At 64.1% G+C, this 12,382-nt stretch overlaps 2 protein-coding genes across 4 annotated transcripts; one reads left to right on the top strand and one right to left on the bottom strand.

Annotated features, from left to right (window-relative positions):
• Positions 1-3,433: 3,433 nt before the first annotated feature.
• On the top strand, positions 3,434-5,797 carry LOC125438147. 3 transcript variants are annotated; one of them, XM_048506374.1, is made up of 3 exons: positions 3,434-3,611; positions 4,044-4,109; positions 4,465-5,797. In XM_048506374.1, the coding sequence occupies exons 1-3, from the start codon at positions 3,596-3,598 to the stop codon at positions 5,103-5,105; spliced, it is 723 nt and encodes a 240-aa protein (XP_048362331.1). In that variant the 5' UTR covers positions 3,434-3,595; the 3' UTR covers positions 5,106-5,797. The 3 variants fall into 3 exon arrangements, with proteins under 3 accessions (XP_048362331.1, XP_048362330.1, XP_048362329.1); XM_048506373.1 differs by having other exon boundaries at positions 4,032-4,109; XM_048506372.1 differs by having other exon boundaries at positions 3,434-4,109.
• A 1,036-nt stretch (positions 5,798-6,833) lies between these two features.
• On the bottom strand, positions 6,834-11,063 carry LOC125437820 (putative nuclease HARBI1). Its single transcript, XM_048505827.1, has 5 exons — positions 10,354-11,063; positions 9,181-9,430; positions 8,776-8,872; positions 7,853-7,993; positions 6,834-6,870 (listed from the first exon to the last, which is right to left on the bottom strand). The coding sequence occupies exons 1-5, from the start codon at positions 10,945-10,947 to the stop codon at positions 6,834-6,836; spliced, it is 1,119 nt and encodes a 372-aa protein (XP_048361784.1). The 5' UTR covers positions 10,948-11,063.
• Positions 11,064-12,382: the final 1,319 nt, after the last annotated feature.

The raw sequence follows: 12,382 nt of genomic DNA, 5'->3' as shown, positions 1-12,382 counted from the left end.
CCCCCCCCACCCCCCCCCCCCCCCACCCCCCCCCCCCCCCACCCCCCCCCCCCCCCACCCCCCCCCCCCCCCACCCCCCCCCCCCCCCACCCCCCCCCCCCCCCACCCCCCCCCCCCCCCACCCCCCCCCCCCCCCACCCCCCCCCCCCCCCACCCCCCCCCCCCCCCACCCCCCCCCCCCCCCACCCCCCCCCCCCCCCACCCCCCCCCCCCCCCACCCCCCCCCCCCCCCACCCCCCCCCCCCCCCACCCCCCCCCCCCCCCACCCCCCCCCCCCCCCACCCCCCCCCCCCCCCACCCCCCCCCCCCCCCACCCCCCCCCCCCCCCACCCCCCCCCCCCCCCACCCCCCCCCCCCCCCACCCCCCCCCCCCCCCACCCCCCCCCCCCCCCACCCCCCCCCCCCCCCACCCCCCCCCCCCCCCACCCCCCCCCCCCCCCACCCCCCCCCCCCCCCACCCCCCCCCCCCCCCACCCCCCCCCCCCCCCACCCCCCCCCCCCCCCACCCCCCCCCCCCCCCACCCCCCCCCCCCCCCACCCCCCCCCCCCCCCACCCCCCCCCCCCCCCACCCCCCCCCCCCCCCACCCCCCCCCCCCCCCACCCCCCCCCCCCCCCACCCCCCCCCCCCCCCACCCCCCCCCCCCCCCACCCCCCCCCCCCCCCACCCCCCCCCCCCCCCACCCCCCCCCCCCCCCACCCCCCCCCCCCCCCACCCCCCCCCCCCCCCACCCCCCCCCCCCCCCACCCCCCCCCCCCCCCACCCCCCCCCCCCCCCACCCCCCCCCCCCCCCACCCCCCCCCCCCCCCACCCCCCCCCCCCCCCACCCCCCCCCCCCCCCACCCCCCCCCCCCCCCACCCCCCCCCCCCCCCACCCCCCCCCCCCCCCACCCCCCCCCCCCCCCACCCCCCCCCCCCCCCACCCCCCCCCCCCCCCACCCCCCCCCCCCCCCACCCCCCCCCCCCCCCACCCCCCCCCCCCCCCACCCCCCCCCCCCCCCACCCCCCCCCCCCCCCACCCCCCCCCCCCCCCACCCCCCCCCCCCCCCACCCCCCCCCCCCCCCACCCCCCCCCCCCCCCACCCCCCCCCCCCCCCACCCCCCCCCCCCCCCACCCCCCCCCCCCCCCACCCCCCCCCCCCCCCACCCCCCCCCCCCCCCACCCCCCCCCCCCCCCACCCCCCCCCCCCCCCACCCCCCCCCCCCCCCACCCCCCCCCCCCCCCACCCCCCCCCCCCCCCACCCCCCCCCCCCCCCACCCCCCCCCCCCCCCACCCCCCCCCCCCCCCACCCCCCCCCCCCCCCACCCCCCCCCCCCCCCACCCCCCCCCCCCCCCACCCCCCCCCCCCCCCACCCCCCCCCCCCCCCACCCCCCCCCCCCCCCACCCCCCCCCCCCCCCACCCCCCCCCCCCCCCACCCCCCCCCCCCCCCACCCCCCCCCCCCCCCACCCCCCCCCCCCCCCACCCCCCCCCCCCCCCACCCCCCCCCCCCCCCACCCCCCCCCCCCCCCACCCCCCCCCCCCCCCACCCCCCCCCCCCCCCACCCCCCCCCCCCCCCACCCCCCCCCCCCCCCACCCCCCCCCCCCCCCACCCCCCCCCCCCCCCACCCCCCCCCCCCCCCACCCCCCCCCCCCCCCACCCCCCCCCCCCCCCACCCCCCCCCCCCCCCACCCCCCCCCCCCCCCACCCCCCCCCCCCCCCACCCCCCCCCCCCCCCACCCCCCCCCCCCCCCACCCCCCCCCCCCCCCACCCCCCCCCCCCCCCACCCCCCCCCCCCCCCACCCCCCCCCCCCCCCACCCCCCCCCCCCCCCACCCCCCCCCCCCCCCACCCCCCCCCCCCCCCACCCCCCCCCCCCCCCACCCCCCCCCCCCCCCACCCCCCCCCCCCCCCACCCCCCCCCCCCCCCACCCCCCCCCCCCCCCACCCCCCCCCCCCCCCACCCCCCCCCCCCCCCACCCCCCCCCCCCCCCACCCCCCCCCCCCCCCACCCCCCCCCCCCCCCACCCCCCCCCCCCCCCACCCCCCCCCCCCCCCACCCCCCCCCCCCCCCACCCCCCCCCCCCCCCACCCCCCCCCCCCCCCACCCCCCCCCCCCCCCACCCCCCCCCCCCCCCACCCCCCCCCCCCCCCACCCCCCCCCCCCCCCACCCCCCCCCCCCCCCACCCCCCCCCCCCCCCACCCCCCCCCCCCCCCACCCCCCCCCCCCCCCACCCCCCCCCCCCCCCACCCCCCCCCCCCCCCACCCCCCCCCCCCCCCACCCCCCCCCCCCCCCACCCCCCCCCCCCCCCACCCCCCCCCCCCCCCACCCCCCCCCCCCCCCACCCCCCCCCCCCCCCACCCCCCCCCCCCCCCACCCCCCCCCCCCCCCACCCCCCCCCCCCCCCACCCCCCCCCCCCCCCACCCCCCCCCCCCCCCACCCCCCCCCCCCCCCACCCCCCCCCCCCCCCACCCCCCCCCCCCCCCACCCCCCCCCCCCCCCACCCCCCCCCCCCCCCACCCCCCCCCCCCCCCACCCCCCCCCCCCCCCACCCCCCCCCCCCCCCACCCCCCCCCCCCCCCACCCCCCCCCCCCCCCACCCCCCCCCCCCCCCACCCCCCCCCCCCCCCACCCCCCCCCCCCCCCACCCCCCCCCCCCCCCACCCCCCCCCCCCCCCACCCCCCCCCCCCCCCACCCCCCCCCCCCCCCACCCCCCCCCCCCCCCACCCCCCCCCCCCCCCACCCCCCCCCCCCCCCACCCCCCCCCCCCCCCACCCCCCCCCCCCCCCACCCCCCCCCCCCCCCACCCCCCCCCCCCCCCACCCCCCCCCCCCCCCACCCCCCCCCCCCCCCACCCCCCCCCCCCCCCACCCCCCCCCCCCCCCACCCCCCCCCCCCCCCACCCCCCCCCCCCCCCACCCCCCCCCCCCCCCACCCCCCCCCCCCCCCACCCCCCCCCCCCCCCACCCCCCCCCCCCCCCACCCCCCCCCCCCCCCACCCCCCCCCCCCCCCACCCCCCCCCCCCCCCACCCCCCCCCCCCCCCACCCCCCCCCCCCCCCACCCCCCCCCCCCCCCACCCCCCCCCCCCCCCACCCCCCCCCCCCCCCACCCCCCCCCCCCCCCACCCCCCCCCCCCCCCACCCCCCCCCCCCCCCACCCCCCCCCCCCCCCACCCCCCCCCCCCCCCACCCCCCCCCCCCCCCACCCCCCCCCCCCCCCACCCCCCCCCCCCCCCACCCCCCCCCCCCCCCACCCCCCCCCCCCCCCACCCCCCCCCCCCCCCACCCCCCCCCCCCCCCACCCCCCCCCCCCCCCACCCCCCCCCCCCCCCACCCCCCCCCCCCCCCACCCCCCCCCCCCCCCCCCCCCCCCCCCCCCCCCCCCCCCCCCCCCACACAGGGGGGGGGGGGGGGGGGGAAATGCTTGCATTCCCGCTGTCGCTGTTGTTGCACAGTGCAGTGGACTACAGGGTGAATCCTCAATTCTCCCCTCTCTCCTCTTTGGTCAACGGTTCTGCACGCAGCTACTGAACTTGTACGCTTTTCGCCAACAGTTTCCACCTCAGAAATCAGCAATTCTCCAGAGGACGATGCCACGCAGATCCCTATGTCGCAGATGAGTGGTGAGTTCATTGGCTGTTTAGCCTGCTGGTGTAAGGCCATGCTTTGTGGTGTTCCCACGACATCCCTCCATCACAGTGCGTGCGCCAAAAGTGGGGACGGGTTAAGGGGCACAGCTGTTCTTGATGGAATTTGCCCCAAAACAACAGTGCACATTCAATGGTTTCCTGCCAGGAGAGCGATGCAGGGAGCAATGGTCCCTCACAGGCTTGGCGGGCATGTGAGGTGACCACAACAGGATGCCTCTTAGCCATTGCATGTTAGTGCTGCGTGTCTGCGCCCTGCCAGGGTGGTGTGCTGCTGAACGATTGTGCGGCCAAATACCCTGCAGCGCTCAGCACTCACAGCGCAATGCGTTAGTGCTTGTCCAAAAGGAAGAAAAGTGATGAGTGCGGCCTCATGTTCTTTCTCCTTCATGGCAGCTCTCTTTGCAGACACCTCTGGTGACATGAATGATGTCCTTGACCATCCTATTGCTGGGAGTTCTGGTGCAAATGAAGGTGCGTTGAAACACAAACCCCAACCCCACACCAGCGATTTTTGTGGTAGGCACTCTGAGAGCATAGGACAACCACTCCATTGCACGACAAGAGAAGACAGCATGCCGCAAAAGTGAGCTGCTCATTACTCGTGCCCACTGAGCTCTCACTGCTTGATTCTCAATGTGAATGCTAGGGGTTCTGATTCAGCTTATCTGCAAACCCTGGGATGCCTATGCAGATCTGCTCATGTGCTCAACAAGAAAGTGTGTCTCCCTCCATGCGAGCCTAGGGTAGATGACAGTGGATTCATAAAAGTTCCTTCCATCACCTGGCTATTAATTTTGCTTCTTTCAACAACGATGTCCTCTTACAGGCTCCACACCCCTGCCCATGATGGAACTGACTTCACCAGAGCGGAGAATGACTGCTGACAGGCGGCGTGTGCGACGTGTTGGAGTGCTCGCTGACTTTGCGAAGGCCATGGTGGAGCAGGGAGAGGTCGAGGCAATGGAGAGGAGGCGCTTCGAGGATAGGCGGGAAAGGGAGGTGGCGTCATTCATGCAGAGCCGCGCAGAGCAAAACAGGGAGCTGTCATCGCTGAGGCTGGCCATCGACAGGGGGAATGACATAATGCAGACCCTTGTGACGGCTTTGCTGCAGCGCATGGGCTCCTCGGGTGGCAGGGGTGCTGGGGGTTCATTGGGCGCCTCTGCTCCTGCGGTCGCATCACAAACCTTGCCTGCCCCAGCGTTTCAGCAGTGCCTGCCCACTTGTGAAATTGCTGGCCCGGCTGCAAATCTCATTGGAGATGCGGCAGAGGTGACTTATCCCACTCTGGCTGAGGACACCGACTTGGAGTCCTGTGTGGGCGCCACGGCGCCCCTTCCATCACAGGTGGAGGACCTGATGATGGTTGGGGAGACCTCTGAGCTGTGCTGCACTCAGGTGGCTTGCCAAGAATCACAGCCAATGCACAAACGCTTGAGGAAGCCCAAAGCAAGAATGGACCTGTGAGGACCCTCCCCACCCTGTTATTTCTCTGTCTGCCACCACCACGGGCAAGCCCCCCCCCCTGCTTTTACATAGGCTATTGATGTGCGTTTAAGCATCAGAGGTTAGTTGGTTTAATATTTTAAAAAGGGCTACACGTCCCTGGCCTCTGTGGTAGGTTGCCAGGAGAGGATGGTCATGGAAAGCAGACAATCCTCTGCTTTGCAGAGATGTAACCAGCAAGCGACCCACCCACCCTTGTTTTCTCTGTCTGCCACCACCACGGCAGAACCCCCCCCCCCCGCTTTTACATAGGCTAGTGATGTGCGTTTAAGCATCAAAGGTTAATTGGTTTAATATTTTAAAAAGGGCTACACGTGCCTGCCCTCTGTGGTAGGTTGCCAGGAGAGGATGGTCATGGAAAGCAGACAATCCTCTGCTTTGCAGAGATGTAACCAGCAAGCGACCCACCCACCCCTGTTTTCTCTGTCTGCCACCACCACGGCAGGACCCCCCCCCTGCTTTTGCATAGGCTAGTGATGTGCGTTTAAGCATCAGAGTTTAATTTGTTTTATGTTTTATAAAACGTTATACATGCCTGTCCTCTCAGGTTGGTTGCCAGGAGAGGAAGGTCATGGAAAGCAGACAATCCTCTGCTTTGCAGAGATGTAACCAGCAAGCGATAATAAACCATATGCACAAGCATTTGTGAAAATTGCAATTGCCTTTATTGTGTGATTTAAGCAATGCATTTACAGCTAAGACAACTGAGGGCCGCGGGAGATGGGTTAGGGAAGTTTGGTGCTTGTTTCGCTGGATGCCGCGCCATGTGGTTTGCCTGCCTTCTCTGCAGCCCTCCGCTTTGCCAGGAGCCTCCTGGCGGCCCCCTTCCTCCTGTTCATCCACTTCTCAACCACAGCCAGCCTGCGCTCCAGATCCCTGTCTGAAGAGTGTGGAAGATATAACACAGTGAAAAATTTAGATGATGCAAGGCGCGGGGTCTGGTTCCTGCTGCTTGTGTCCCCCCCCCCCCCCTTCAGAGCTCTTCAGTACCGCAAGCCATCCCGCTCCATGCAGAAAATTCTGCTGCCGCAACCCGCTTAAAACAACCCCCCCCCCCCGGCCCAGTTTTCCATGCTCACAGTTGGCATCCAGCGATGGCTCTGTCTGAGTGCCAACTGCACGTGTCGTGGTTTCTGTTGCAGAGCGCCCTGCCGTGGTTAGAGCCCCCTCTGTGTCCCTAGACATTCCTTGCAAACATGGAGAGATTGCAGAGCCAGTTAGCATTTGAAGATGCATGACACAACTCTCAGTAACATGGGCAACGTTGGCATCCAGCGGCAACACCCTTCCCAAAGAACATGGCACTCTGGGTAGGCTTACCCTCATCTTCACTGCACTGCACCTGGGTGGCCCCCTCGCTCCTCTCCTCCTTGGTTTTGGTGGTGGGCGAAGCTGCTCCTGAAGGGAATAGGGGGATGCATGGCTTTAAGCTCCAGATAGCCACATACATCTAATTTTTAAAATTGCGCTCTCTCCCACATTCAACAGAGCCCCTGCTGTCATTGAACAGGAGGCCAGCATGTGGGGCTCCCATCAGACAAGGGTAGGCGTGGCAAACTGAATGCAAGTTCCCCTATGTCTTAACTTTCTCAAGTTTGTAGTTCTTAAAGTTTGCCTTAGACTCCACACATCAAGTTTCTCAAGGTGGGGCCGGGAATATGGTGCGCTCTTCAAAGCGTCCGCTGTTGGTTAAAGAGTGTAACCTTTCTGCACGTTGATGGGTAAACTTTGCGGCAATGCAAGCAACGGGAGAGGCAGAGTGGCCTGAAACACTCACGTCACAATGCGCTCCCACCATGATTTAAATGCGCTTTGCAGCTAGACCATAAGGCCAGACTGAGAGCATGCATGTGCGGGAGGGGAGATAAACGGTGCTCACATGCCCGCTTTAATTTGCATGACTAGGGAAGTGGTAAGGGAAGAGGAGAAAGAGTGTGCCCTCCGGCCCCCTTCCTCTACTGCAGCATGCTCAAAGGGCATCACATTCCCCTCTCACTTGCCCACCCTCAGAAGACTGCACTTGGCGTGGTTGGATCAGACACAGCCTTTAAATGCTAGGGCTGGCCAAAGTAAACACAGCAATTACATTTGGGCTTGTTCATGAGAACCTGAATTGACAAGGTAAGGTTTCACATCACCAGCCGCACGCGTTGGGGGGGGGGTATGCACCACGGCCAGGGAGTGGTCTGGCTCTGGCTGTTAACCTCAAAATCCACCGCTGCACAGTGCTCATTGCTACCTGCAATTTGCTCGTTCACACAGTCACACCTCTAATCGTTGTGCTCAAGCAGACCCATTGCCGCAGAGTGCTCTGTAACACTAAAGTAGAAGTCACACTCCTTCAAATAAACTCACAACGTCCTCACTGATTGGTTGGTTCGCAGTGGTGCACAGATTAAAGCTAGCAGGTGCATTTGAAACCAGAAGCTGGTTTGTCACTTTGCAAGAGCATGCTTTTATTGGAAAATTACCAAACTCACCCCCCTTCATTTCCGATGTCTGCTCGGGACCACCAGCCTTTAGCCAAGCCTCGGCGCATGAGGGAGTAGTGCTTTGGCCTCCCAGCGGCGCTTGGTTCTCCACGCCAGGCATCTCAGCTTTAAGTATAACGCTTTTTTGAGCGCTTTCCACTTGTTTTGAATCTGAGTAGGGCTCACCGGTAATGTCCCCTCCTTGCCATGGCCTTGCAGAGGCCGGAGTATATTTACCTGTTGGGAACCTTCCGGCTACCCACCAGGTTAGGCGCCATACCCTGCTGATCACAGACGGTATCATCGCCTCCACCTCCTCTTCCGACCAGTTCACACCCCGAGAGGGCGACATGCTCGACCCTTAAGTGCTCGCTGTTACTGAGGGTGATAGAAGTGCGAGAGGGGGATGGGCCAATGAGCCCGCACAAGCGCCTATGGAAGGAGGCAGCCCTAGTGAGCTAACTTGGGAAAGCGGCGTGGCGTTGCATGTTTAACCCCGGAACTTCCTGTCCCTCATGCCTCCAAGCACAGGCTGTAAAACTGCTGTTAGAGTGCTCCCCAGCAAACAAGCATCCATGCGTTGCCGCAACAGAGGAGTCACAGCGGTGTCCTATGAACTTCCAGTGCACAGTCCACACTTAAGGCCTCACTGTTCCCACACATACCTCATAATAATACAATTTTAGCGTTTATAGGTCGAGGGGCTGTCATGACCCCATCTTGGAGCTTGCCCAGGGACCATTGAATTCCAGGAGTGATTCCCCCCCCCCCCCCGATACAAACCACCGCATCTTTTTTTCACGCCTCCCAAAGGTAGCGCACCGTGCACCTTACTAATCAACTCATGAGACAATTCCTTTAGCAATTGAAAGGTGGTTCACCACCTGGATGCTATACTCAAAAAATTATTGTGAAGTGGAAGGGAGATCAGCTAGTAGAATTGAGAGACACTTGAAGCGTGTAGGTTTAGGTTATCAATTAAAACTTTTATTCACGGAAAATAAAAAAAAATTTTTTGCACATTAGCACACACACCAATGGTACAAGACATGAGCCGGAGGAGACTACCTGCCGCACAGGGCGGTTGCAGTAGAGGTAGGTGGCCAGGGCATTCCTCGGCAGCCTTCCCCCTTGCCTGATGCTGTTCCTTAGATTATGACCTCTCTCCCTTGTCAATTATGATGGGCTGCTGCTCTTCCTTCTGAGTTAGCAGGGGGTCAGCCCGACATTCACTCTCCGGAGAGTCCTGATTTTCCGCTTGGCATAGGTTGTAGCCAGAACAACACAAGTGGCAACCAAGGAGTTAACCCTCTCCCACCCTTATGGGCAACTTGTGCCACAGGCACTTCCACCCTCAACTTTAATCGCCCAAAGGCAGCGGCTCCACAACACATCTGGCCCTGCTCATTCTTCTGTTATTACGCAGGCGCTCTGTCGCATTTAGTGGATGAAGGTATGGCTTTACAAGCCACCTCCGCATGGAGAATGCGCCATCCATTAAAATCAGCGATTGGGACAGCCGCGCCATTGAATGGACAATACAGGGTTAACTGGGAAGAAGGCACCCCTGTCCATGGCCTGTGTGAAATGGCAACCCCTGAAAATGTGCGCGTCGTGGCTTCTACCGGGGTGACCAATGTCCACCTCAAAGAAGCGTCCTTTGTCATCGCAAACAGCCATAAGAACAATGGAGGCCACCCTCTTCCTGTTGATGTAGTCCGCAGGGGCGTCCGATGGGTTTAGAATCTGTATGTGGCACCCATCAATTGCTCCGACGCACTGTGGGAAGCCTATGTTGGCAAATCCGCGCATAACCTGGAGGTTGTTTGGGAAAAACAGACAGTTAGTGTCATGGCGCCATTGCTCTGTGTCTCTGAACAGCGGCAGGGTGAGGCACATGAGTGCGCTATGGGACGATTCTGCAGGCATGCCCCTTGCCATGGGCGCTACTCTCCTCATCAGAGATCCTGCTCTGAATTTTCTTCATTTCCTCTCTTCTCTATTTTTAATACAGAAAAGGCGGGAGGGCCAATTGGCTGAATGGCCCTCCCTGGATTAAAATCTGGGCCCGTCCTGGTACCGCAGCACTGCCAGGACAGGCCCCAGTTTAAAAAGATGCTGCCGCACCAAATTCACCCATAAACCTGCCTGGGTTGTGGTTGCCCAGTGCCTGGCAGCTGTATCAATACAGTGTGCAATGCCAGGCGCTTAGCCGAAACCGCCCCTTAAGGAGTGGTGTCGGTGGGCGCCATTTACCCAAGATACTCAAATGCGAAAACAAATTCGTAACGCCATATCTGCCTCAACCCCTGCGATCACGGTGAGGATATCTGCCCCTGGGTGGAACCTTCCCCAGCCCTTCCTCCCAAAAACTGGCCCCAGGATGTTCAACATTTTTGCCCTCTCTGACCTGAGCGCACCCCACAGCTCCCTTTTTCTTCCAAAATTAGATATGCATACCCACAATTCCTGGACGGTCCGCTCTGGGTTCGGAACGGCGCAAAGACGCATCCCGATGACGTTGTTGAAGCCTACCCACCACGGGAGTCGCCTCCCCCCGTCCATTTCCGAATAAAATAAAGAAAGGGGAACATGTGTCCCCCACTGCCTGGACTCTGTGTAATCAAACTCCAGAAAATTCGAAACTGTACCTCAGGGCCACCAGACCCAAGAGACACGCACCCAAAAAGTGAGAGTGTGCACGACTGGTAGCACTATCAAACCCGCTGTCAGCCTACCTTCTCCACTGGATCCGCAAACCGGACAACCCTCTTGAACAGGATGTTCTTCACGGCTTCACAGAATTCATGGACAGCCTCGAAAGCGGTGGTGGTGCCCACTCCAAACTGCTGCCGCACCTCCCTGAAGGAGTTGGGACTGGCCAGATACCAAATGGCCATCCCCACTCGCATCTCCACGGGCAACGCCGCCCGCATGCGTGTGTCTTGGCGCCTCAATGCTGGTGCTAGGCTGTCAACGATCCTCTGGAACGTTCCTCTGCTCATGCGGAAGTTCTTGAGCCATTCCTCATCGTTCCATGATGACCACACGCAGTTATACCACCAGTCCCTGCTACGGTGCGGGTACACCCAGAAGCGGCGCGGCGTGGGGGCGGCGGCCAAGGCAACCCAACGGCGAGACCCACGCGCCCTGCGCCCACTGACCGGCGAAAGTGCAGAAGCCTGCGGCAAACTATCATGCACATCCGTGGCGTGCATGAAGGCTTGTGCGGCAGACACGACCCTCGTCCAGTGGCACAGAAGCGTCACAACCAGAAGAAGCAGCTCTGTCTCCTCTGTGTCCGGAGGCATTGCGACCTGATGGCTTTCCATCAGATATTATGCCCACAAAGCAGTTCTGTAGCAAAAGCGAGGCACAACTAGTGAGGGCAACCTACTAACCAGGTAGCAGTACCTCGACTCCTTGGTAACGCGAGAACTCGAGGCTACGATATGAAATGGCGACGAGATCACGTCTCAATCAACGCGAGATGTATCGAGCTAACGGCGGCCAATCAGGGGTTTCACCCACCCACGTCACGTCCTCACGTGACAACGAGGCAACGCCCTCACGGGTGACGCAAGGAACGTTTAGCCCACCCCCGGACCGCCCAAGGACTGCGCGCAAGCCAATCAGATTCGTCGTTTGCACCGCATTCCTGTGAGATGCAAAAACACGGGACTCGCGAAGCAAGGGGAAGATGCGTGACTACAGGGCCATGTGCAAATGCCATCGAGCGACGAAACTACATTAAAAAGGCAAGGAATCAATGCGGTTCGCTTTTATTCTGGAACAAAAAGTGTGTGCGAAAACGCCCCTAGCCGCAGTTCTTCCTCGACAAGGTTCTTTTAACAGAATGCAAGGCTGTGCCCCTCATTCTCCAATGCTGGGGCGGGAGACCAGGCCGGGGGGGGGGGGAGGAGGAGGAGGAGGAGGAGGAGGCTTTAATATTCTAGATAGCACCTTCTTCTCCCCCAAAATGTTTTTCATTTCATCCAGAAAGGGGGGGGGTGGGACACTTGACAGCTGTTCAGCATCAAGGAACGTAAGTTGCTGAACCATCTCTGGTTTCTACAGAGCACAAAGGAAGGGCCCACTTCCAGAAGCTATCAAGGCGTGCAATTCACAGAGAAGAGCCTCTCCTCTTACACGGCGTGTTTGAGAGTTATTGCGAGTAAAACGCTTAGCGATCTTCATGACTTACAGCAGAGGTGTCCAGCCTGAACACCCCTGTGGATGCAGGTGGTAAATGTCGCCACAAAAAGACTGCTATTGTTGGAGAAAAAGCGATTCAGCATGTCTGGACATTTGGGGGGGAGGGGTTAGCTACATCTAGGGGTTCTACATCTCTAAGGCAGATTCTGCACAGCATAAACATAACATCTTTAGGACGTTATAAAAAGAGATCCACTTTGGGATTTCGTGTTCCCGCAGCACGGGAGGACACAAGCGTTGCCAGCCAAAACGGATCGTTTTTTCCTGTCTGCTGCATCAAGCTCTTGACAGTTTCACGATTGTGCCCACCATGCTGTAGGCTGCAGGAGATTCTCCGTGGAGATTCCCCACAGAGATTTCTTTTTCTTGCAGCTCATCCATTTGCCATTTCATTGCACAAAGAAGAAGAAGAAGAGTTTGGATTTATATCCCCCCTTTCTCTCCTGCAGGAGACTCAAAGGGGCTGACAATCTTCTTGCCCTTCCCCCCTCACAACAAACACCCTGTGAGGTGGGCGGGGCTGAGAGAGCTCTGAGAAGCTGTGACTAGCCC

This window comes from Sphaerodactylus townsendi, linkage group LG08 (genome assembly GCF_021028975.2).
Source record: "Sphaerodactylus townsendi isolate TG3544 linkage group LG08, MPM_Stown_v2.3, whole genome shotgun sequence".
Classification (NCBI taxonomy): Eukaryota; Metazoa; Chordata; class Lepidosauria; order Squamata; family Sphaerodactylidae; genus Sphaerodactylus; species Sphaerodactylus townsendi.
Note: the sequence above shows the minus strand (reverse complement) of the source record. Positions and strands in the feature narration are given on the sequence as shown.